At 43.2% G+C, this 26,652-nt stretch overlaps 1 protein-coding gene across 13 annotated transcripts in view; it reads left to right on the forward strand.

The window, feature by feature from the left end:
* ADGRB1 (adhesion G protein-coupled receptor B1) overlaps nucleotides 1-26,652 on the forward strand; it is a 275,593-nt gene that overhangs the window by 212,287 nt on the left and 36,654 nt on the right. For all 13 annotated transcript variants that reach the window (XM_090138075.1, XM_090138083.1, XM_090138073.1 and 10 more), the window contains 5 exons: nucleotides 5,493-5,595; nucleotides 9,680-9,830; nucleotides 14,338-14,407; nucleotides 21,113-21,179; nucleotides 25,379-25,464. In XM_090138075.1, coding sequence (XP_089994201.1) covers nucleotides 5,493-5,595; nucleotides 9,680-9,830; nucleotides 14,338-14,407; nucleotides 21,113-21,179; nucleotides 25,379-25,464 — 477 coding nt within the window. The remainder of the gene's footprint in view (nucleotides 1-5,492; nucleotides 5,596-9,679; nucleotides 9,831-14,337; nucleotides 14,408-21,112; nucleotides 21,180-25,378; nucleotides 25,465-26,652) is intronic.

Here is a 26,652-nt window from a genome sequence, read left to right on the forward strand (position 1 = left end):
TCACAAGGGGATCAGCAGTATTATTCCAGCTGTTGTTGCTAAAATACAGGAGCCATATCAAAGTAAACTATTTTTTGAGCAAGGGAGAAACTCCATGTGCCCTATCTGCTTGGTCTTCTTTGGAGCACACCCACCAGAGCTCAGCTGTTTTGGGGAGCTTTGGCTGTGAAATTTCTCATTCAGACCTCTGGACAAAGGCATCTGGAGCATGTATACATAGACTCAGCTTGAGTGTAATCCTCTTCTGATGAATAGGCTCACTGAGGCTGACAGTCTGGAAACCTTCCCAGAATTTTGCCCAACTAGGATCTGTTTATACATGGGAAGCAGAAAGATAGAAAGACAAAAAAAAATAAAAATAAAAAGGGAAAAGGAACATGGTGAAGAACAAGAGGCAGAGTAAAAAGGAGGTGATCCCAACTTTGGGCTGCATATCAAAGAGGGAAATGGTTTTATTCCATTCAAAACCTCCAATAATGCTTGTTTCTTAGTGGCACCTACTCAGCCATCGGCATGACCAGCATGAGTTTCTTGATGCAAGTGATCGCTTCAGAGGCAGCCAACTTGGCACAGTCTCACTTCATGCTGGACATTGTTTCCGTTTGACGGCTGTTGGTGGCCTGTTGGTGGACTCGCTCCAGTTCCCAGTAGACAGATGGCTGCAAAAACTCTGCTACAGATGGTGCATCTCTGGCCTTATTAGCAGCCTCGGCGGAGAGGTCAGTGACACATTGGGCTGTAGAAGTGGAGCGCCCTTGTTACCTCTGGTTATGGTTGTCCTAGGTCACAACTGGAATCCATGTGTGTGGGCCATGTTTTCCACCACCTGTATGGAAAACAGAGGTTTTCAGAAAATAAATAATAATAAGAAAATGATCTTCTCGCTTGAAAGCTGACTTGAAAAATGAAAAATTGGGGAGAAACAGAATTGCTCACGGGTCAGAACAGATTGAATGACTCAGAGCTGTACTTCTTTTCACTTTGGTCTGTACCACTCCTTGACAGGATGGTGTTTTCAGAAGCAGCCCGATGTGTTTTTCATCCCTGAACCCAACTGCAGTTCAACAGCCTCCGGAATCAGAGTGACCTTTCCATAGCATGGAGATCAATGCTTACTATCAAATAGCTCTTTCACCAGCCTGTCAGCATGTAGGGCATGGTAGCAGCTGAATGAATGCTGTATCGCTGAGAGATATCGGTGTAAGCTTTTTTCATTCCCTGTCCATAGAGGCTGAAGATTGATTTAGTGGTTGTCAGCAAGCTCTCAAGTGGCTTTTAATGCTTGCTTTAAACCCAAGAGCTCTGCTTTTTGCTGGGGAGGCTGAGGCACTCTGTGGCCCTGGTGGAAGGCAGCAGGAATGAGTAAGATTGTTTGGAGAAGGATGTGTATGAGCACCATGAGAAAGCAAAGTTGGCTCAGTGTTTGCAGAGAAGAAGGGAGAGGAATGGATACAGAGAGACAAACTGCAGGGTTTTTCCACGTTCTCCATCTTTCTTGGGCTTCCCTGCATCCCACAAGACCCAGGCCAGAGCAGAAGCTCCCTACATTTGCAGTGAGAGGTTTTCCAGGCTTTGGTGTCTGTGTGCAGTGTGCTTTGATAAATAAGGCAGTTCATGTTGCAGCTAAGGGATAGTGAGAAAGCACTCTGCAGATTTCTCATCTAAGCATCAAGGCCTGTGTGTTTTCCATCTCTGCTATGAGTTCCTGCCTTCTTTTGCCAAATGTCCTGGATAGGAATGCTGATTTCTTTCTGTGGAATATCCCTGAGCTGGAGGTGATACAGGAAAAAAAAAAAAGCAACCATCATAGCTTGTAAGCATTCAGTAGTGAGGTCAGACTGACAAAGAGGAGTATGGAAGCATTAGGAAAGCTGGTTCTCAACTCTGTTTGAAACTGATAAAAGACATGAAAGGCATGAAGAAGGGTTTCTGTAGGTACAGCAACACTAAAGGATGATCCAAGGAAATGCTGAATAGGAAACATGTTCTGATGGAGAAGGACGTGGAGAAAATCAGGGTAATTAATCACTGCCTTCTTCATCTTGGTCTACTGCCAACATTTGCTTCCATGGACCCAGGTCCCAGAATCTTGGAGCAGAAAATGGGGAAAAAAGTCACTATTCATCACCAAGAAGGTGAAAACTGAGAACTATGTAAAATGGATATGGGCATGCCCATAGCTCCAAATGGGATGATAAGAGTGTGTTGAGATGGAGCTTGCTGTACAGTGGTGCCAGTATCTATCATCTGGGCAGGTTCAAGGTGGTTTGGAGAAGCGTTATACTCATCTTTAAAAAGGGCGAGGAGTTAGATCTGCTGTTAGAACTACTTGCTGTTCAGTCTATTCACAGACTCTGGAAAGATTAAAGAGCGAATAGTTAACAAGACTTTCTCCAAGCAAAATGATGGACAAGAGAGTGATTGGGAATAGACAGCACATATTTTTCAGGGACAGATTGTACCTGACTGACCCGTTTTCCTTCTGTGATGGGATGACTGGTAGCTTGGACAGTGAAGAGAAGTGGGCATTGTATATTTTGTCATTACCGAAGCCTTTGACACAGGCATCTTAGTAAATAACTAGTGAATTTTGGATTGCATTAATCTGCTAAAGCAGATTAAAAGCTGGCTGAAGTTCATGCAGGCTCTGGGTAATGGTTAAAGATTTGAAGCCTAACCAGCAGCTGGTTACCAGCAGTATCTTTCAGTGATTGGTACCAGGACCAATATCATTTAATATCTTCATTAACAGCCTGGATGATGGAGAAAAAGGCAGCCTTGGCAAGTTCTTGGATGACTATACCAGTATGGATTCATATGCTGGTGAGCAGCAATAACAAGCTTCAACAAATAGGAGATATAGGCTGGAGAAATCTTACACCAAAGACAAATGAGCACTTCTGCACCTGCAACTGAACGATGCACCAGGACAAGCTGGAGGCTGACTGGCTTGGTAATATCTCCAAAGAAGCCTCAGGGGATCCAGTTGGTGACAATTTATACATAACTCAGAAATGCAACTGTTCGACAATAAAGGACTGCATTAATAGTAATGTAACCAACAGGTCAAGGGATGTTATTCCCCTCTACTTGACTTCTCTTAAGACAACATCTGGAATAGCATTTCCGTAATACCCCACAATACAGGAGAGAGATCAGCAAACTTAATCGAGTCCAGCTTAAGGAGCAAGAGAACATAATGCTGAAGGAGAGGCATGTGGAACAAGGAAAGCTTGGCTAGATTGATGAGAAGAAGTCTGTTAAGAAGGAGTCATGGAGAAAGTGGAGTCATAAAACTCACAGATGGATACAGTGAAGGATTTAGGGGCAAAGACCACCATTGCATCATGAAAAATTCCAGCTGGATTGAAGAAAAAATGACTCTTCACCATGAGTGGTTAAAAACTGAAACGAATCACCCAGAAGAGGTTATGGCACTTCCCATTCTTAAACGTTTTTGAAATTTGATTGGACAAAGCTCTGAAAAACATGACAGGACTTGGAAATCAGCTCTGCTTTGGGCAGAGGATTGAATTGGCAACTCCAGAGGGTTTTTTTTTCCAAGCTAAATTATTCCAATATTCTGATTCTACAAGGTGCCAACTCACAGTTCATTTTTTGAAGGTTCAGGGATCCGGGGAACAGGAACTTCTGGTAGATAACAGGAAGCATGGAGAAAGAAAAGGCTTTTCAGGGAGGAAAAAATGTGAAAACAGCTGTTTATTGACCCCTTACTTTGACATGCAGACTACATTTACATTCAACTCATTTTTTACTTTTTCTTTTTTTACCAGAGGAAATTTCCTAAATGAGCATTAATGCCATAGTGTTCCTGCACAGACTTAGCACATCCCATTCTTACCAGCACATTGTCCAAATCTCCCTTTCTATTCCCCAGAAGCAGCTGACTATAGATTTGATACATACTTTACTTCATACGATCGAAGCATCAAAAGACTGATGGCTTGATACCCTACAAATGGAGTAAGATTCAGATGACCCTCATTATTGTATTTGAAACAAGTGAAACAGCAAAATCTGGGATCAAACTGGCCAAGGAATAACTCCAGGCTTGTTTTATTTGCAGCAAATCCAGTTTCTAGCTGAGCTGGAAACCTAAATTTTGAAGTGTGTTATGGGATTGGGGTGTGTTTCAAGAAAGAACTACTTATAAGCCAGTTTTCTAACTAAGCTGACGTAAAGTGAGTCTGCTTTTCATCGGTGACTGTTTTTTGTATCCAGAAAAACATATTTTCAATATTCATATTTATCTAGAGGGAAAACAAGCAGGGAAGTTAAAATCCAAGTTTCACAGTCTCCAAAAGATCTAAAGCACAGATTCATTCTTGGCTCAATTCAGATATGCAGTAAATTCATCTTGTCCTACCAGTCAGAAATGCAAAGTCTACAGCCAGAATGTGACTGACACGCTCTTGCTAAAATGAATTAATGAAATTAAATTCTTAGTATAAATAGTTGATGTGCTGGAATATACAAAATAATCCAGCATTAGCCTCCAGGGATGAGCTGTCTGGTTAATAGATATGTTTCTAATTTTTATAGACATCAGTTTCTACTCTTTACTCATCTGGTATTCAGGCAGGGCACTTGCTGCATCACTGAGATTACTCATACGTGTGAGGGTTGGTACGGTCAGGTCCTGAGTCAATCCTTGAAGACTAGCACTTTTGCAATTCCCTTTTAATTTTATTAGGTACATAAAAGCACCTTCAAAGAAATTTGCCTCTGTAGCCAGTCATTTGAATTAACTGTGCACATACTTCAGCAGCAAGTTGGTGCTGTGCTGCACATTACAAATGAGAAATGACAAGTGGTTTGCTCCTGCAAGGTGCTGAAGGCAACAACTTCCTAACTTGGATTCCTGATGTCCCAGACCCGTGGTTACAGCTACATATTTGGCCTAGTTTTGAGAAGTGTTAAACCTCTCCATCTGGAAAAACAAACAAACAAACAAACAAACAAAAAAAACAACCACAATTTCTTTTCACTTCTGGATGTGTTGTTAGGTTAAACAAAGGGGAATGCTGAATCACAAGCACTTTGTTGTGAAGATGCATGCGTTCGTAACCTGCTTTCATCGCCAGCATGCTTGTGGCTCTTCTTATTTGGGAATCTTTCCATGTGTTGCGTGTATGTTTTCTTCTAAGCTTCTTTCCAAGTCCCCTTCCAAGTAAGCAGAGCTGCAGGGGACTTAGAGCACTCAGTACTATTTTAGAAAAGGTTCAGAGTAAGGAGCAGGCTAGCCCCTGATTTGTTGGCTCATGCTCATAACTCCAGCATTGATGGGGAGGATTGAGAGGTCTGTGCACCACACCCAAGCTCTCCTCCTCCTTTTTCCCCTTGTACTTGTCTGTTTAACACACGAGATCTGAAGAAAGTGGGCCGTCTCTTACCATGGGATTGTGTAGTGCCCAGTGGCTTCATGCAAGGTGTAACAGGGTGGATCTCCTTCCCCTCTTCTCTTTCTGCAGGTATATCCGCTCAGAGCGCTCGGTCATTCTTATCAACTTCTGCCTGTCCATCATCTCCTCCAATGCTCTCATCCTGATCGGACAGACCCAGACCCGGAATAAGGTAGGAGATACATTGGACCTTGTTTGTTTGTTTGCTCCTGATTTAGCATTGAAACGATCCGCTCAGGCAACGCTTCCTCTTTTTTCCTCCATCTGTTAATTAGCGACGTGTCAAAGACATGACTAAATGGCAGATTTCAATTTTCTCTCTCACTCGCTCTTTGATAATTTGTCAGCATCCTCGGGGCTTTGATTAAAACCAATGTGATATTTTTGAATATCTGCCTAGAGTAGCTGGCACATGGCACGGTGAGAAAACATGGTTATTTGCGAGGCTTTAACCATTTTATTTTCCAAAAATTACAAAGGAAGACAGATTGAGAAAGAGCTAAAAAAGCGATAACACTCAGCATCTCAGCATTACATTTATTTCTACAGCAACGTTTATGCTCCAAGCCTAAAGCACTTGGCAGATGTTAAGGAAAGCAGCCACCAAGAACACCTTTCTTGGAGTGGGAAGCATCGCTGTGCACATCATGCACATTGCAGAGCTGAGACCACAAGAGACTTGCTGCAAGTCACAGTGCCATTTGAGCAGTGAAGATGAGAACTGAGCATGAATTTTCAAGCCATGGGCATAGATTGCAGGGTAGCATGGTTTTCCACATTAGAGATGCAGATGGAGAGGTGTTATGTTGCTTGTATGACTTTTCTCCAGCTAAATTACTTTCTCTGTTGGCAGCTAGCATAACAAATCACTGCTCATGTTTAATATTTTCCTATTGTACATCTTCCTCTCTCTTCAAGTGCTCCAACCATATTAACTCCTCTAAGCAGAAAACTGAAGCCAAAAGTGTCTTCCAGCTCCTCCTGCTGCTGAAGTCACGATCAGAAATCAAAATTTAGCTTTTAATTAACAGTTACCAGCCAATTTATTCGAGTCTGGACTTTGACATCCAGAGCATGCTGTCACTTTTGGAAGCATTTCTGCAGAGAAGCCTCGGGCTTTAATGAATCACAGAGACTCATTGCTATGCGAGGCCTTTTAGGTCAGAGCTGGGTTATGTTTTAAAGAAAGCTTTACAGCTACTTGAGTCATACCTGTGGAGAAAAGTTTGGGGAGATGCAGCCAAGTGGCCCTGTTGCTCTTAAACCAACACCATTCAGAACTTTGCAAAGCAGAGCTGTCTTTTATGGTCAGCATGGTTTGCCTGGAGCAAGAATTGGGAAGAGGGTGATCAGCTCTGCATTGCTATTCTGTGGGTGTATTGCAACCCCAAGTGTGTGCTAGGAGCAACTTTTCATAGAAAGAAGACTGAAAGATGCTCATCATGTCCAACCGTGAGTGGATCTCCTATTTGGTTATCCTTCTTCACTCCAGGATAGAGGTGTATATTGTTAACCCTCTCCCATCCCTTTAACAACAGTTGGGAGCCCAGATTCCTTCTCACACTTTTTCTCATGTTGCTTTGGATGTTCAGTATCAGAGATGTTAGTGGGGATTCAAAGCTCCCGGCTGTAATTGCGTGAGGCAGATTAGCTCTTTGGACATACATATGCATGAAACATCATAAATAGAAAGGTTATTCTTGGGATTCCACTCAGCCATCTAGTAAACAGTCTCTATCACAGAGCAGAGAAAGAAAACTGAACAAAGGAGAGATGAAAGACTGTAAATTTGGAACCTATTCACATTCAATCATTGATAGTGGAGCTTCCTAAAATATTAGTGATTGAATTATAATTGCAGTTACACTAGGAGAATTTCTGCAGTACTAGTTTCCTGGGAAATGCCAAATACTCCCATCATTTCCGTCTGCATAACCTCAAAGGCAAGACTCCACACCTGGATTTGCTACGCTTTTTAAAGATGAAAGGCCCAGGAAAAGGCGAAAAAATTACAGTCAGCAATAATGTGATACAAAAGAAATGAATGCTGTGAACTCACTGTATCTCAAAGATGGGGCTATGTGCTGGAGGGAAGCAAATTTCTCCTCTTTTAGAAAAATAAGGACTAATGGGCTTTACAACCACATCTCCTTGGGGAAATTGGGAAAACAAGAGGGAAGATTCTCTTATTCCCAAATCTGAGTAAAATTATCTGCTTGTTTTTAATGGATTTTAAATGGAGGCCATTCACTGTCATAAATGTGCATTGTTTCTGTTGTGCTCCTCTCTCTTCTTCTCCCCTTTCCCTCAAAACTGCCTGGTTGAGTGAGTACTGCTGGAAAATAAATGTCCCAGGTGGAAAAAATGGAAAGCAGACGTCTTTTCTCCCCTTTACAAACTGCTGGCAAAGAGGGCAGAAAAACTCTGTTGATGCAGAACAAAATCAGCTCAGATAAACTGATGCTGTCATTTCTGACAGTAGTTTAAAAAAAAAAAAAAAAAAAGAAACGGTTGTAAAATATAAATTTCTTAAAATACATTCCTGGAAGTAACTATGTTTTACATAGACCTGTAAGATGATGCATAGCAACCATCTTTGGAAGATTCTTTTGAAAACCTGAAAATTACTTCAAATTATCACATTGAGCTAGGCTATTTGTACTGAACTGTCATGTACTTGCAGGCAGAATACCAAAGGTTTCTGTGTCAAATACAAATACAGAATGAAAAGGCAGTTCCTGTCTCAAAGAACGCAACGTCTAACTTTTATTCCCAACTTCTGATAACGTCTGTCAGTGCCAGTGTATGAATTGAGGGCAGTTCAATAAAATCATGATAAAAGATGCTCGGTGCATGAGAGCTCTCTGCTGAAAGATGCTGGTGGATGAAAAAAGAGGAAGGTTCAGTGACCGTAAACCCAAAGTCCATGTTTCCTGATATAACTCAAAGCAGAGAAATTCTTCGCTATTCGCTCCTACCCCCATCTGTCCTCAATGCCTTAAGCCAATTTTTTTTTTTCACCCAGAGTCACTTTTAAAGTCTATTTGCTCACCCCTCTCTTTGGGAGTTTCTTTCCATCATTTTGTTTCATGTTCATTCACAGTTTCTTCTTCTCCAATGGTGCAAATTAAGCATAGCCCTGGCAGAGTTAACAGAGCGGCACCAATTTGCACCATTGAATGATTTGGGTTTGCTGAGTTAAAAACAAAGATGAGCTTGTCAGCTTTCCAGCCCATCTCCCCGCCGCTACAGGATTGTTCTCCATAATGCATTTGCAAGTACTTTCCCTAGTTAAATTTAAATGGCTTGAGCTCTCTCTGTGTCCCTTGAGAGATTTCCTTGCCAAGTTGTAGAGCTCACCGTTATGAAATTTATTCTGCCATTTCATTAATTTTTCCTTTTTTTTTTTTTTCCCCCCTTTTTGCTAATAGCTACATGCTCTTGAACAAATCATGCTTTCAGTCCTTACCAAGCCCATACCAGCCATGTTTTCACCCCAGCTCTCTCAGCTTAACTATGTTTCTTTGCAAAGAGCCATCTTTCCCAGTCTGAATTGCCTTTCTCTGATTTCATTACTGCAAAGCACCGAGGACACGGTGCTTTGCAATCCTTTTGAGCTGAGATTAGTGCACAGCTTAATAACTGCTCCATCCTCTCCGAAAGCATCAGGGATTTGATTTGATCACTGGAAAATAAATGTATATTGCTGAAGCCAAACAGCACAAGGACAAGGCATGGATTCAAACTTCAGCATGGAGATGTGTCAGGGAAGGTCATGGGGGGGATTAGGAAAAGGTTCTTCACCAAAGGGTGGTGGACATGAAACAGGCTCCCCAGGGCAGTGGGCATGGCACCAAGCTGCCAGAATTCAAGGAGCATTTGGATACTGCTCTCAGACATCGGGTTTGAATTTTGGGTGGTTTATGTAGAGCCAGGAGTTGGACTCAGTGATCCCTGTGGGTCCCTTCCAACTCGGGATGTTCTATCGTTGTAGGAAAATAGTTAACCACAGGCTTGGAGCTCTCACTTAAGGGCAGTCAGTTTCTGTGCAATGCTTAAATTTGAAACAAATATTTCAGTTCTATGCTAGGTCAAAGCTCGAGGGGGAGGCTGCCTCTTCCTGAGATGTCTTTTCCTTTGCTGATCCCTGTGACCTTTCCTTCCAGAGCCCGATTCGGAAGCAGCTCCCTCCACCTGCCTCTCTCCTTTCTGCTCTTTCTCCCCTCTCATATGTGCTCCTTTCCTCCTCTCTCCAGGTGGTATGCACGCTGGTGGCGGCTTTCTTGCACTTCTTCTTCCTCTCCTCTTTCTGCTGGGTGCTGACTGAGGCCTGGCAGTCCTACATGGCCGTGACGGGTCGGTTACGGAACCGCATCATCCGCAAGCGCTTCTTGTGTCTCGGATGGGGTGAGGATTGTGGGTCTGCATAGAAGCTCCATTGGGCCAGGGGAGAGAAAAAAAAAACAAACCAACCACGTTGTTCCATCCTAGCATGAAGATCAAAGAGTATTCCAGATTGATGCTTAGTTTGACACCCTTAGGTGTGTCAAAAAAGGACTGAGATAGTTGAAAATGAGCAAAAGCCAAAAGCTGCTATCTCCACCCAAGAGCAATATGAAGGAGATGAGCTGGGAAGGGGTTGTATGTTCATTCCAAGGGCACAGTGAGGGCTGGAGGGTTTCTCCTGGCTCTGGCTTTCTTCCCTGCTTCTCTTTTATTTTTCTCTCACTGTCTCCTTCCATGTGCGACCCGGGGAGAAGCAAGCTCTGAAATGCTGTCTCCATGGCAGCAGGGCCTTTCATAGACAAATAAACTATGAGACCAGTGCAGATGCTTGTAACTAATTTTCCTCCCTCTGCCTCTTCCGTATGTTTAATTTATTAGCTTTAAATGATGCATTCTGTAGTTGAAAACAAACGCAAACTCGTAACCTGGGCTCTCAAAGCAACGTGAAGCTTGTGTTTGAAAGGAGCGACTGAACAAAAAGTTGCTCAAAAGCAAGCAGAGGAAAAAAGAGAAAAAGAATCAGAGAGCACTGTACTTCTAAGCTGCATTAGTGGCTCATTTCACTACTGAAGTCGAGCATTTCGCCCTAGGCAAGATATTTCCAACGGTTATGAAGGGCCCTGATGTGATTTATTCTTGCACATCAAGAGTCATCCTCCTTCCAGCACCTGCATCTCTTTAAGTTTTGCTTAGGAAACAAAACAAATGGTGGGACTGAAATTACAAGCCTGTAACCACACACATGCAAAACACAGGCTCTGTGTGCTTTTCTGTGCTTGTGCATATGTTCTAATACAAACACTGTAGGTATGACTGGAGGAACATCAGGGATATCAAATGCAAAAGACTGACAGCTTCTCTAGGTAATAAAGGTAATAAAAAGGGATGTTTTCTTCAATCTGATTTATAAATGCTGGGACAGATGAGAGTGTTAGCCGAGGGAATTTTGGATGAGCGACATTCATAATTGTAATTTGTACAGATTCAAGGGAAAAAAAAGCCTGCGTGTGTAGGAGCATAATTTGCACTGTTAGTAAAATGTAGCTATTCTTGGGCTAGGATGCGCTGGCTGATAAATGGTGCATAATAACCATTTGGAATAGGTTAGGACACAAAGTGAAGAACACTCTCACCTATTAAAGCAGCAAGGGAATTTCTGGTATTTAGCATCCTGCTCGATTTCCCAGCTGTAGTGCTGGGATTAATGGCGTCTCTAAGAGGGCAGAGGACGTAAATAAGTTTTCAGGAGCATAATCTGAAATAATTATCACAGTCAATGAGTTGATGGTTGGGTTAGATGATCCCAGTGGTCTTTTTGAACCTTTGTGATTCTGTGATTCTGTGAATTCACTTTGTAATGGGCTGATCCTCCCCCACTCCCCCTTTTGCTTATTAACATTTTTCCAAGCTCTTGTGGGAGAACTTTGCCAAGTTCTCAGCTGTAGCTCATTGAAGTTGCTGTGGTTTTCATCAGCAGTGAGGTTTACTCCCAGTTTCCTGTTCTCCTCTTGTGTGTGCAATTTTGCCTTTTCAGAAAAGAGGGGTTTTTTTTGCAATTAGAAAAATATAAAGTTATTTAGACATGCAAACTGTTCCCTAGAAACAGATCAATCGGCACATTTAGTCCCAGTGAAAAAGAAACAATTTGGTTAGTCTATTTATGACCATGCCATTGTTTCAATTGCATTTTTAATGTTGCCCTGGCTAAGGCTCTGACAGGATCTTCAGTTGTTTGTAACACTTATGGCTTTTGTAGTCATTATTATCAAATGAACTTTTTCTAATGGGACGTGATGATCTCGTTATGTGATTCTCCTGCTGTCCTGACAGAAAAAAATCTTCAAATCAGGTTTCCTATGCATTTTTTATTATTATTATTTTTTTTTGAATTATGACTGTAGCACTCACTTTCTGCACAAACCCCTCCAAATTTGGCCACTGACAGCATGAGTGACTGCACAGAGGTCTGATACAGAGCACGCACAGCGTATGGCACAATCCGGTTTCTTTCAAATAGTCAAGAATAGATTAAAAGTTTATTGGAAATATTTGGATGTGTCCATTTTTAATCTGATCACATCCCAAGGCAAAGGATACAGCAGTCCTCACTGCTCTGCTCGTTGGCTTAACTACCATCGTGTAGCTCCCCTCTCCGATAAATGCAGCTTGTACATCTGATGAGTTCACAGCCTAAGTGTGCATTTCTGCATAATTATCACGTCTAAGAGAAGTACTTTGCGAGGAACAAGTTGCTATTTTGGGCAGAGTCTTAGCCGACATTCTTCCTTCTGGAGCTTCATGCATCATGTTCTACTCTTAAAAAAGCCCTTTATGACTTCTTAGTGTGCATACCATGGGATGCCACCCTGATGTCATTACAGCGAATACCATGCAGGTTTATATGTCCAGAGTATCCAGATGAGGTGTGAAGAAAGCTCAGCAAGATAGAAAATAGTCATTACAGAACTTTTTTAAAAAGAGATATTCTGAAACCCCCCTGCTCAATGACTTTGGGCTGCTCAAACATGAGCTCTGCTTGGATGTCTCATATGGGAAGAGAAACTCTTTTCTTTATGATAACTCTCAAATTGGAACAGGCTGCTTAGGCAATCAGTGAAGTCCTCATCCCTGAAGTTGTTCATGAGCTGTGGAGATGTGGCACTTAGGAGCATGGTTTAGTGGGCATGGTGATGATGGGTTGGTGGTTGGACTAGATGATCTCAGTGCTCTTTTCCAACCTTAATGATTCTATGAAATTCTTTCTTTTCCAGACTACTCAGCCTTAACACCTCCCAACTATCTGCTGACCCTCACAGTTAATCAACTTTGCATCAATCTATATTGCTGAGTAACCACCCTGTCAGCAGAGTTGTTTGGATACTGTGTCTGGAAAGCCCTACAGACTACAGCATCTTCTACAGCTGCCTGCTATGACCTCTACAGCACACAAATTAGGGTCTTGTCAAAAAGCACTAATCCTAGCTGGCTACTGAGCCTGCTAATTCCTAATGGGATTTGCCCATCTTTAGCATTGAGACAGCTTAATGCTTTGTGTTACAAGTAGTAGGACTATAAAAAGCCACACAGAGCCCTGCATAGCTGAAGAGCCAGATGTTCCCAGACCACACCCAGACGTTTTTATAGGGAAAGGAAAGAGCCAGGCTGGGGATAGTGAATCAGAGAAGTACTCAATCTCCTCTGTAGATCTTAGAGCAGTACACCAGGCAGGAATAGTAAGGATAAGTAGGCTGTTAACAGGATACAACATCTTTTATTAGTTCAAATTGTGCCTAGGTGTTCAGAAACCAAACCCTATCAATAGTTTTAAGTTTCAATCCATCATTTCATGATAACCAGCAGGTTTTTGTTATATTTCTTCCTCACCGTCATTTTTTTGGAGATTTTAGCATTAAGATCAAGGACATAGCTTCACCCCCTTATGAACCTGAAATGAGACCCCATGCTGGTATTGTTAACTCATGACATCACGAAGATAAATTGCATACCATAAGCATCAAACAGCCTCCAAGGCACAAACTACTCATCCTTTGTAGCACTCATAATGAAGTGTGCCCTCTCTCCAAGGTGGCTGTTTTTCCTTAGTTTGTTTCCCCTTTTGGGTGCAAAAGGGGAGCAGCTCTCTGGCGTAAAGTAAGTACTCTGGTTTGCAGAAAGACCTGATATTCAGATGCTTCTTTCCATTGTGGGAAAGAGGGACTTGCTCCATTATTGTAGAATCATAGAACAGCTTGAGTTGGAAGGGGCCTCAAGGATCATCAAGTTCCAACCCCCTGTCACAGGCAGGGCCACCAACCTCCAGATCTGATACTAGACCAAATTGCCCAGGACCCCATCCAACCTGGTCTTGAACATCTCCAGGGATAGAGCATCCACAGCATGCAGGGATATAGCTGCAGAGGGGGAACACTGTTCCCATTTCCTGCTCTATCTCATTTGGAGCAAGATTTGAACCTGAGTTGTTCACATATTATGTTAAGAGCAAACACAGCTTTTAATCTCTGCCTTGCTAGTTCTTTTGGGTTAAGTGGTGCCTGAATATTCCACCCCCAAGAAATGTCCTGGTATATTCCTGGCTGTTCTGCGTCCCTAAGAATAAAATAAATGAATTTTATGCATCTGCATGTACTATCATTCCCTGCACAACTGCTGAGACCACAGCAGGATACGAGCTGATTACAGCTGACAGCATTAACTTCATTAGCAGACGTAACAAAGGTTCATGCTTCTGGCTCTGAAGGTCCTCAATTCAGACTCTGCCAAAGGCCCAGGCTTGGACAGATGGTGCTAGAATAACACAGGGAGAAATGGGGTATATTAAGTGGTTGAGTTGGAGCAGAGCTGCACATATGTTAAAATAACCAATTTTCTCTTGTTTCATTTTCCATAGGGCTCCCCGCCTTGGTGGTTGCCATTTCTGTGGGATTTACTAAAGCCAAGGGGTACGGCACCGTGAACTAGTGAGTAATGGGGCTCTTCTTCCTACTCTTTTTTTCCAGTCTCACCTCCCATCATTTTATCAAAAAAACAGTCACTGGCCTGCAGGAACAAAGGTAGGAGCTAAATTCTCCTTGGCTGCCCATGGGAGTAGGAATGATAGGAACTGAGGGAGCCTTCTGACATCCTCAATCCATCAGTTCATCTGAATGCTGTGCACTTGTCTCATCCCTGCCCAAATGTCCAGGGGAAACCTTAGGATAGCAAGTCTTCAGAGAAGGACAGAGAAGCAACTCTCTTAGTTCAGTCTGAACAGGGGGGGACGTTTGCATCATAAAGATGAGAATGCCAACAGTCAGCATTTAGATTTTATCTGCATTTGCTTCTGAATCATCTCTAATAGAATACCAGCAGGAATTAGGTACTGACTGAAAATTGTGTATTCTTTTATAAACAAATTCATGGGAACTGGTTAAATGAATGGCATGGTGGGGATGGGTTGATCTCTCCTCTCCTCTCCTCTCCTCTCCTCTCCTCTCCTCTCCTCTCCTCTCCTCTCCTCTCCTCTCCTCTCCTCTCCTCTCCTCTCCTCTCCTCTCCTCTCCTCTCCTCTCCTCTCCTCTCCTCTCCTCTCCTCTCCTCTCCTCTCCTCTCCTCTCCTCTCCTCTCCTCTCCTCTCCTCTCCTCTCCTCTCCTCTCCTCTCCTCTCCTCTCCTCTCCTCTCCTCTCCTCTCCTCTCCTCTCCTCTCCTCTCCTCTCCTCTCCTCTCCTCTCCTCTCCTCTCCTCTCCTCTCCTCTCCTCTCCTCTCCTCTCCTCTCCTCTCCTCTCCTCTCCTCCCCTCCCCTCCCCTCCCCTCCCCTCCCCTCCCCTCCCCTCCCCTCCCCTCCCCTCCCCTCCCCTCCCCTCCCCTCCCCTCCCCTCCCCTTCCCCTCCAAGTCCATGAGCCCAGTTTATAAAGAGGAGGTACTGAGCTAATGGATGGAAGCTCTAAATATTTCTGCTTTCTTTCCTGTGAATAGACTGGTGTGAACTGGTGCTAAAAGCTTGGTAGATCTTTTCCCATGAATGCAGCACCAGTTAGCATAAGACAACACAAAAGAGCCTTGGAAAGAAGGAGGAAATGTGCAGATGATCATTCCCTGTCTCACTGCCCTGAATTGTGCATGCCAGCACCTCCTGACCCAGAACAAAGTCTCCCAGCCTGCAGCAAAAAGGGTGTCAGAACATAACAAAACCTGCCAGGCTCCTTTGCTCTCAGATTGGCACATCAACGAGGTGTCCCACAAGATGTGCGTTGACCTTCCTTCATTCCCAGGGTACACAGGTTTAGTGGGCAATATTGGTAGTAAGTGTACAGTTGGACTAGATGATCCTAGAGGTCTTTTCCAACTTTAATGACTCTATGATTAACTAGAGCAGCTCCTCATTTTGCTGCCAGTCTTCTGAATTCTTTTAGCCCTTTTTCTGTTTCTCCTCGCATCCAGGGGCTGGCTGCTGCCTTCCTCTCTGCCTGTATGGCTGGCTGGCTGGCTGCCCAGGAGTGGCAGGGGATCCTGTGCTCCCAGCAGGAGCCACAGACTCAGGAACACAATTTCTTAGCCCTGCTGTCAGGGTGCTTGTCACTGAAATAGGAAGGTATCTCAGGCATTGCATCATGCTCCCACACTGCTCCTTTCCCAGCCAGCCTGTCCATTCCTCTCCTCTGCAAGTTCCTGTGATTCATCAGCCATGACTGCTGCAGGGCTTCATGAGATGCTCAGTGAATTTGCACATGTGCACTCAGCTCTTTTCCATAGGAAAAACCTTCCGCGTACATGCTGTGTCCCTATTGCCATGATGTGCAGAATATAAGCACAGAAAACAGCCTCCAGACACACATTTGTAGCACTAACGCCTTGCTGCGATTCCTGCTGTTGGTTTTACCAAGAGCCATCTTAGAGTGAACTCAAACCCAGCACTATCCCAAGCAGCATGCTGCAGGCACCTGTTAAGCAGTCCTTGCTCTGATTCCATGCTACAAGGCACACACAGGCCCATGCTGCTTCTCCAGGCTGGTTTATGAGCAGCTTTGCACCTGAGCTTCATGTTCTTAAAACATGAAGCAAACATCAGTAGACCAAGACACAGGGTGACCCTACACTGCAGCACACTTTTCTTTTTTTTTCCTCTTCAGGAGGTTTAAAAGCTCTCTTATATTGATGCGTTGGTTTTACCTTCCTACTAGAACGAAATCAATATTATACACCAGTAATTTCAGAGCTGAACTTGAAAACTTGGTCAGACAAAGAAATCAGATTTAACAGTGTTTAACGCTAAAGACAAACAGAATACAGAATAGAATCTTGTTCCAGGATCATTTTGGTTTCTGACCACTGCAAAAGGGTGCGTGGTCATTGCAAAACTTGGATCTGGAGAATAGAGGCTCTTTCACTTTTTAACTAGTATAGGGCATGCAGGGGGCATTTCATATGGGCAGTAATAGACCTTCAAGGTTTCATTTTACTGAACAAAACAGAAGACATTAGCCTTAACATGTCCCTTTCTGTAACTAAAGGGACAAGAGCTAATGTGGTGGCCCACAAAGGGCTTTACATTGTCATTCAAAATTCTTCCAACTCTACTTCATCCAGCTTTGTCCTGGTCATTGTAGGCATTCTAGGATGGATGTAGCTATGGGATGAAGCTATTCTGTAATGATGACAGACAACTGAGAAGTAACCTGGAATCCTGCTCCACTGAGACATGCTAGCAGTTGAAGGGTTGCTCACGTCTCCAAGTTATATTGCAGGGAAGTCAGAGACTGCTCTAAGCATGGGAAGACCAGAGATAACATCTACACTTCAGCTGGCCAGATCAGGCACCAATTTTTAAGTAGAGGGGAGGGATTCAAATTAAAAATCAAATAGATACACTTCATAGTGAAGAATTTCTTCCTAATATCTAATCTGAATTCCACTCCACCATTGTCCCTGCTATATTGCTGTACTCTCTGATAGATACCCTTTCCAGCTTTCCTTTAGGTACTGGAAGGCCACTTTGAGGTCTCCTCAAAGTCTTTACTATTTCAGGCTGAGCAACTCCAAGTTTCCCAGCTTGTTTTCATAGGAGAGGTGCTGTAAACCTTGAGCATCCTTGGACTCACCAGACACTAATAAATGCCTTTTCACCAGTACTCCAGAGACTGACTTTGGATCGCTAAAGCTTGAACTGAGCAACTGAGGTTGTGCTACTGAGGTAGCTGAAATTCATCTCTTTCCCCACAAGAGAGCTCATAGGAATTGTTATCAAAGAGCAGTGCCAGGAAACAGCAAATTTCCAGGGGTCCTTCTTTGCATCAGGGCTGTGGGGTATAGTCAGGAAGGTCTTGTTGGAAGTCAGCTCTTTGCAGGACCAGGGCAAAAACCCTCCATCTCACACCTTTATCATAGCAGAGAGGTGGTGACCAGGGAGGTGGTGCTTGGAATTATCTCCTGTCCCTGGAGATATTCAAAGTCAGATTGGGCAGGGCTCTGAGCACCCTGTAAATGGCTCTAGCTGTAAATACTGCTGTTCATTGTAGGAGAGTTGAACTAGATGACTTTTAAAGGTCCCTTCCAACTCAAACAATTATGATACACAAAACAATCAGATGCGTGGTGAGGTGGTCTTTGGTATCGGACTCAAGAGCTGCTGTCAATCTGGGAAGCACTGCTTGGAAATGGTAGCTGATCATTGTTAAACTACTCACTTTCTTCCAATGGTAATTTTGTTTAAGAGATCTCCAAAGAGATCCCTTTGCAAGTACTCTTAGTGAAAAGCAAATATTTTTGTGCCTTGAAAAGACAGGAATATAAGTGTCTCAACTAGACTAGCATGTTACTGGAGTTGGCTGTCAGTTCTCCTTCTCAAATACCACTTCTTCCTTTCTTTGCTGTCAGCCACCACTTCTGACAGTTTTGGAAGGAAACACTTTGATGACATGCTGTGACAGGGAGATCAGACAGTCAGAAAGGATAAGGACCAGTGCTTGGTGATGTGTGAACCCAACTTCAGAAAGCCCAAGGAGGGGGGAGAGGGGCTGCTGGGGACCTGATGGGAATAAAAGCCCTCGTTTTGCCATGTCCTCATCGCTAACTGAAATGCAGGACTGTCTGCTCCCTTCTCCAAGCAAGCTGTCTATTTCCTTTCTACTTGCAAGGGTTCCGGGAAAAAGGTTCTTAAAGTTAGGATTAAACATTGAAGCAAAAGATTTGGGGGCAAGGACAGCAATTTGGGAGCCCACCTGGTTCTCCCTCTGTCCTGTCTTTGCGTTCATGAAGACTTTCAGTCATCACAGCCCTCCAACACTGTATTCTCATTTCCTCCCTCCATGCCTGATTATTCATTTTATTATTACACCTGCTCAGACAGTGTCTCAGAGAGCAACTTGTTATCAGGAAGAAATCAGAATTGATTAAATTAACATGTGGTAGCTTTAATTTAGAAATAAACAGGATTCAGGACTTGGAGAAAGTCAGAACATCCTGCTTTCAATTTTCAATTTGAAATGCTTTGTGTTGGTTTTTTTTTTTTCCTCCATATGTTCTGAATTTTAAGGTGAAAAATAACATAGTTGGAAGTCAGGTCTGATACAAAAACAATTGAAGCCGATCAACAAAATTGAAATGTCTCCAGGAAGGCTTTGTTTCCTGGGAGAAGTCAGAAAGGCAGTGTTTCTTTTGATGCAGAATGAAATGATATTGCTGAGAGTACGAGCACATAAATGAATCACTGCAGGGTTAGCTGGTTTAAGAGCTTTGAGGAAGTCCTTGTTCCATTGTGGTTTCCTGCTCTTATCCATTGGTAAATGCATGGTACTTTACTGTTGAAACAGGATTACTCCATTGCACATTAACTCCAGGGTACTGCCATGTCTAAGCATGCAAACTTTCCATGGGGTTGCTGACATAGTGTGAATTCTCATCTTCTCTTGCTCTAAGGTACCAAGTATCCATACTCTAAATTGCTGCATTCCCCATGAAATGAAAATCCAGCTCCAGTGCTGATTTAACTGTTCACGACTGTCACAGAATCACAGAATGGTTGAGGTTGGAAGGAACATTTGGAGGTCAAGCAGGGACACCTATAGGAAGTTGCCCAGGACAATGTCCAGATGGATTTTGAAGATCTCTAAGGAGGGACACTCCACCACTTGTCTAGGCAACCTCCTTGATCACCTTCACAATAAAAAATTGTTTCCTTAAAAAAAACTTTTTCCTTCCTGCTTTTATGTTCAAACGTGAAAAGTGTCTACCTGACCATCCTGTCACGTTCAGCTGATGAAAAACAGATATTTCTCTTATCTGTTTTTCTTTAGAGCAGGTTTGCCACTGTCCCTGGTGGTGTTCAAGAAGCATCTGGATGAAGTGCTACAAGATATGGTTTTGTAGCTTAGTGGGTAGTAATGGTGACAGGAAGATGGTTGGACTAGATGATCTTGTAGGTCCTTTCCAACCTTGTGATTCTATGGGGATTTCAGTGCATAGTGAGGTCTGCATGTGGATGTACAGTGCAGTAGAATTTCCATAGAGATTCCTGTATCACATTTATAGTGTTAACCTGAGAGATGGGAGGTCTCCATCTGATCTAGGTGCATTGATTGCACGAGTCTATGATTCTGTGATTATTCAAGTGGTGAAAGTCTGGTCAATGCAGTCAGTGGAGTTCAGTGAAAGACTCCTTTGGATCTCCACTGAAGAGAAATGTCATCAAGGCCTCCTGGATTCCATAATAGGCACTGACATGATAGATATCAGTGTTTAGTGAGAAAATTCCCTTGGGCTCTGTAGGCACCAGGCAGATTAGGAGCCTAAATTCCACAGAAAGTCAATGAAGAAAGGGGAAATTTGATAGTGATAGGACAAGGAGGAATGGCTTGAAATGAAAAGAGATTTTGATTAAATATTAGGAGGAAATTCTTTATTCAGAGGGTGGTGAATCACTGGCATAGGATACCCAGAGAAGTTGTGGATTCTCGATCTCTGGAGATGTTCAAGGCCAGGTTGGATGGAATCATGGGCAGCCTGATCTGGAGGATGGCAACCCTTCCCACAGCAGGGAGTTTGGAACTAGATGAACTTTAAGATCCCTTCCAACCCAAGGCATTCTATGATTCTCAGGCTGTGTGATGTGAGGGAGGAGCAACATGTTGGTTTCCAAAGGAGGCATGACAATACCTCACTTTCAGATTAAGAACATCCACTTAAGCAGCCCAGTGAATTCCCACCTTGCTGCTGAGCTGTGAAATTTCCCCCATGGCAGCAAGCCCAGAGGGAGGATCCAGGAGCAGAAATGTACCATGCTTCTGGACCCGAGCTCCCCCTAGGCCTACTGGTTAGCAAATGAACAAATCTGCTCTTTTGCCTGAGCGAGCATGACAAGAGAATTATCTTGCTCACAAAGTAATGCTGTAGCTTCCAGCAGGACCTGGTCTGAAACAGAGCATCGCATGAATTTTGCATGCATTCCTCTGTCAACAATCAAATGATAATCAAACATGGCTCTGCGGGCAGACCCCCGGGCAACTGGGCCTTTGTGCAAGTACAGGAGAAACAAAATGCAAAACTTGCTGTAAATTCTGAGACTTTTTTACCGTGGAGTATTAGCTCCTGAGATCAACTCCACAGGCGAAGGAAGGCAGCAAAACATGCATCTTTTTAATGGTGGTGCAAGCGACCAAATAATTTTCTTTTCTTTCTTACTTTTCCAGCTGCTGGCTGTCGTTAGAGGGAGGTCTTCTCTACGCCTTCGTGGGACCAGCTGCTGCTGTTGTTTTGGTATTTGAGCATGTCTGAAATCTCTTTGTTTTATTTTCATTTTTAATTTTATAACACTTACCTCCTTCTTTCAACCCAAGAGTGTCTCTCTGTCTTCCTACTCTTGTTTTTAATAACTTTCTCCTTCAGGAAGAAAACACAGAGTATTAGAAGCCAGCAATTTGGGATGGGTTTAAGTCTGAAATGCAGTGTACCTCAGCAACCAGCCTTCTACCTCTGTCCTCTCTGGAGTTCCCTAGACATCTGGATAAAGCTTTAGCTTTTTATTGGCCTATCTGGATGGAAGTGCAGAACGGTGGTGGAAAATTATGACATTAACTCCTTCAGAATCTACTGTTACTGGCTGCTCTTGGACCAAGTAGGGTCTCCACTGACAGCATTTATTCTTCATTTGTCCCAGATGTCCATGGAATTTGAATAGCTTCATTGCACTCAAGTGAAATGGAATTCTTTGAAAAACAATGCTGAGGAGATCCTTTATGGCTCCAAAAACATCAAGTTTGCTTCTTGTTCACAGAAATGGTGTAGTTCAAGTAGGCATTCATTAACTCTGTCCTGCTGTCCTCCTGTCCCCTATCCCTTGGCTCTAACCCAAAACCAAAGCCTGTCTCAGTCAGTTACTATCTGAGTTGAAGGTGTCACTGAAGTGATGACAGACCTCTCATCAAGATTCCCTGCTGTTGAAGCCTCACTGATCATGAGAAATCTTGACTGTCAACGTTCAAAGACTTTGTAAACTGCTGGTCCCTTTAGGAAATCCCTTCTGCAGCAATTGCAGACACATTTAATGACACTTGTAGACCCATCTAAGTGGAAGTCTGTTTTTTCTCTTCAACCCAATGTTTTGTTCCAGTGGAGGAGCTGTATGGTCTTGTCTCATTTGCCCTGTAGAATCCCATAGGAATGGAACTGTTGACATTTGCAGTTTCTTTTTTGGATCTGTTTTTTGTTTCAGGCAGTGCTGAGGGGGATAACTGCCCTGTAGCAGGAGCAGGCTTACAGGAGAATAGCTACACAAAACCTCTTGCTGCCTCTATTCTTACTGCTGTCACTGCACATCAAGCCACCATGGTGTCATCATGACGTCAAAGAAACAAGTCATCAGTTGCCCCTCTTCTACAATAAAGCAAAGCTTTTCTCTCTTAGAGTCATTCTTTAGCATTGATACAACACATAGCTGAGCCTTCGGATAGCCATCAGCAAAGAGTGGGAATATGCAGATGTACATGCTAAGTCATTAGATTTCTGTAGGCATGTGATAGTCGGATTTTGTTCAGTAATGTTGCTGATGGGCTTAGAGTCTTCCTTATTGCTGGAATAATTGACAGCAGCATTAAGTGGCTTAGTGTTTTCAGATGAACTACCTCTTTGCTCAACAACCTAATAACAGATAGCTCTGGCTCAGTGGCTCGGGTGTTCAATAGACAGCCGTGATTAGAAGGGAGTGAACTATTGTAGTGCCTGGAGAAAGAGCAGTCAGTCTCCTGCCTGTTTTGCTTTTGTTGTGCCAACAACAAGGGAAGTAATCCTTCAGCTTTCCCTCCCCTGCTTCCATTTGGCATCTCTGTTTTCACTCATCATCAAAGATGGAATTGGAGATAACCTTACAGTGAGGTCAACACCTGCAGATGCTGGTTCATACAGAAGGTTTTAGGAAGTGGTGAGTCATCTCTGGAGGTGTCTGTCTCTTTTCATTGCCTAGAGAAGGCGCCCATACATCTCATTTATACTACCTGACTCATTGCTAGCTAAATGAGAAGCAAATGATGCCCAAGAGAGGTATGAGGTAGTGTACCTATAATCCTGAGGAACTTGGGGACAAGGAGGAGGAATAAACATTGCACACTTTTTTATAAATGGAAACCTGAGCTGACAAAACTTCCACTATGGCTTTGTAGCAGAGCATAGGGTGGAATACACGGTTCTCAAGCATGCACTGTGTATGAGACCAGACAGTTGTCTCCTTTGTGCATGCTTTGTCCTGATTTCAGGTTGGCCACGTCAGAGATGGAGGGTCAGTCCACCTTGGCCCCGTATGAGGACAGTGAAGCAGTGTGAGGGATATGCAGCTGTACTACTACTCAGGGCAGGATTGCTCCAGATAATCCATCTGCTCTTGTGTAAGGATCACAGAACAAGATGGGACTTGGCTCTGCACCTGAGCTAAGCAGCTCTTTCTCACCCAGAACTCTGAGGATTCGTTGGCATCCAAATGACTTCGCACACAGCTGACTTGGCTCCAGCTGGGTTTATCATCTATGCTTTTAACTTTACGAATCCCAGGACATTTAAATTCAGGGCTGCTGCAAGTGGTTTTACACTTCTAACTCAGGTGAAGCACCCTGATAATGCACAGGTTGAAAGCCTGTTGCAGAGATGCAATTACAGAGCTGCAGTTCTTCATCTCTCCTGCCATAAATGAATGATGACGAAGACTATTGTGCCAAACCCTAGTAGGTATGCAGCCTGCAATACTTCAACCTCATATTGTACCTTAAAGAAGAGGACCTCATATGCTCAGAAGCCTCCAGCATGGTGAAGAAAGACATGTGAATTGCAAGTGTGCTCATAAGTGTGCACTTAACTGGGGTTTGTTTTCTTGCTGATCCTTGGCTGAGTTACTGTGTGTGACTTGCCAGCACTGTGTCTATAAAACAAAACAATGGTGTGTTCTAGAAATGGACTGACAGCTGTGGAAGGCATTCCACTCACCCAACAGCTGATACAAAAGAAAATAACTGCTATTTGGGAGCTCTTCCATTTGCTGCCAGCTGTAGACTCCACATCAGAAAGCTGGGTTGTGTCCTGATGAAATCAGCAGAGCAAACTCAGAAGGGATGTTCAGTCTTGAGAATGATTTTGGCATCTAGATGAAGGCTTAGTGTGCAGAAATGTCTTTCCCATGGGCTGTGTGTTCTTTGCTCGTTTGATGGTTGGAGTAGATAATCCTAGTGGTCTTCTTCAACTTTAGTAATTTCTGTGATTCTATTAGTTGTTCCTTAGGACTGCTTCTCAAGGGTGTTCTAAACTCATCCAGGCTCTTACCTAACATCTAATATCACATCTATCTGAATTTGATCTGAATTGTTTCCTTGCAAGCACAACGTGCAGAAGAGTACATCTAGTACCTCGTTCTACCAACACCAGCTGTTTCACTGGCAACAAAACCAGGAGAATGTCACTTTTTTCCACCATCAGCACTGTGCCCGTAGGAAGAGGTGATGCTTGTGTATCACTTAAGTGGTTATGTTCAGAGGTTGCTGAGGTTTGCATGGGGTTTGTAAAACAGATGCAGCTGGCAGTGGTGAATGGAATCAAAATGGAGCACTGAGGAGTTCAACATCACTTTGAAAGACCTTAGCTCTGCACAGCTTGTATTTCCCTGTGAATTTCATACCTGACTGATACAGACATCTGTGCTCTTACCCTAACAAAGCAGAACGAAGGGCTGTGTAAAGTTGCTTTGACTACTAATTTCTTGGAAATGGATAGATGGCTAATCCATGAGCTGTGCAATCTGCAGTCTTTCTCAAGCTATCCTAACATAGCAGCTGATATTTCTGCTTACTCAAGTGCCTCTCCATCTCTTAATTCTGAGAGCAGCAGTGGTGCTTCACTGATCAGGAATGATGACTATCCATCTGGATCATACCACGCTATCCTATTAGTGCTGCTGCTTTTGGACCACAGATTCTAAAAAAAAACACTTTTGAAATTGTGTCATGCCACTTCTCTCCCCTGCATTGGCCACTTTCAATTTGTGTTATCCTGAAAAAAATAGTTTTATGCTTTGAGTTTGGCTCAGTCTTGAGCATACATTTGACCTGATCTAGCTGCAGATGTCACTCTTAATTGCAGGGGAGTTAGACTAGGTGACCTTTAAGGGTCCCATCCAACTCAAATGATTCTGTGATTTTATGAGCCCTGTAGCATTTTGAGCCCTTTACAGCCTTGTCCTGGCCTGTGCAGACCTCTCTGAGCTGCTGCCAGCTGCATTCTGAGCTTTCCTGAACTCAGATTCATGCCCAAGGGAGGTGGGATGGTAAGGGGGTAAGAGGGGTGGTGGCCTGCAGAGATGTGATTGTTACTCAGCTTTGGGAAGGAAAAAGGGCTCAGCTTGCCCTTTTGTTCCTTCTGTACTGCTGAGTGTGATCTGTCCCACCTGAGAACAAAACTGTGTGTTGTTTTTCTTTCAACAGGTGAACATGGTTATTGGCATTCTGGTTTTTAACAAACTTGTATCCAAAGATGGAATAACAGATAAGAAACTGAAGGAACGGGCAGGGTATGCCTTATCAATACATCTAAGTAAAGAATAAAAACAAAAAACAACAAAAAAGAAAACCAAGGTTGTGGTCAATAACCAGGTGAGAAATACAGAGAGAGATTGGAGATGGAAAGAAGCAAAAGCAGTTTTAAACAAAATGGAACAAACGAAATGGACAAAGAAATCCATGGATTAATATTTCTGCCTTGTTATTCAGCGCAGAGTCAGAAAACAAAACAACAAAACAAGAAGCAGTACCTTGCTGATATAGGGAGAGATTGAATTCAGCTCTTTGTTAAAAAGGCTTCATCCCAAACTGACATATTCTTCCAAAATATATGAAAAAGAAAGTAAAAGGCTTCATCCCAAACTGACATATTCTTCCAAAATATAGGAAAAAGTAATTCTTTTCAGTAACTCCTGGAGAATTAATTGGTTCAGAGAGGGATGTGTCATTGCTGAGTTTGGCACATGGCATGGGCTGTGTGACAGCAGGGTTGCATCTAACAGCTGTCAGATGGGTGAGGGATGACAAAGGTACACAGTGCTTTGAAGGAAAGGGTTTTGAAGGTGTACAAGTGAACAAATTAGTATATGAGTGGTCAGTAGAGAAAGGTATCTCTTCTGCAAGAAGAAATTCTGTTACCTCCTGAAATTTTCTATCTTTTCCACAGCCACCACTCAAACTTCCATCCCTGAAGCCCAGGTCTGGTGCTGAGTGGTTTACTCTGTAGTGTAATGGAGGAGTTTATTCCACAGCTCTTGACAGCAGCCAGTATGGCAGCAACCACACAAGGCCCTCCCTTGGCTAACCTCCACACTATTGACAATGCATCTATTTAGTGATGACATCAAAACTGAGAGCAGAAGCAAGCTCTTATCTAACCAGAGAAGAAGGAACAAGGGAAGGCTCACATTTAATCTACAGTGTTGACCTGGCCAAATGGTATGGTTCTTTGGTACAGTGAGGAAGGAATCTTGATGCCTAAATAAGATATTTATTCTAAGAGGAAAATTAAGTCCTTTTGGGTGATCAGTGGTATGTGTTATTGCTGGGTTAAATATATATGTGAGTAAGTGACCTTATTGTATTTCTTTAAGCAACCACTAACAAGGAAATGCTTTATTCTGGCTGATGCCTTTTTAACAAAGAGAACTCGAGAAAATACCTTAACTGCAGGCAGAGTCCACAGAAAGGTAATTACA

This window comes from Phasianus colchicus, chromosome 3 (genome assembly GCF_987193195.1).
Source record: "Phasianus colchicus chromosome 3, bPhaCol1.hap1.1, whole genome shotgun sequence".
NCBI lineage: Eukaryota > Metazoa > Chordata > Aves > Galliformes > Phasianidae > Phasianus > Phasianus colchicus.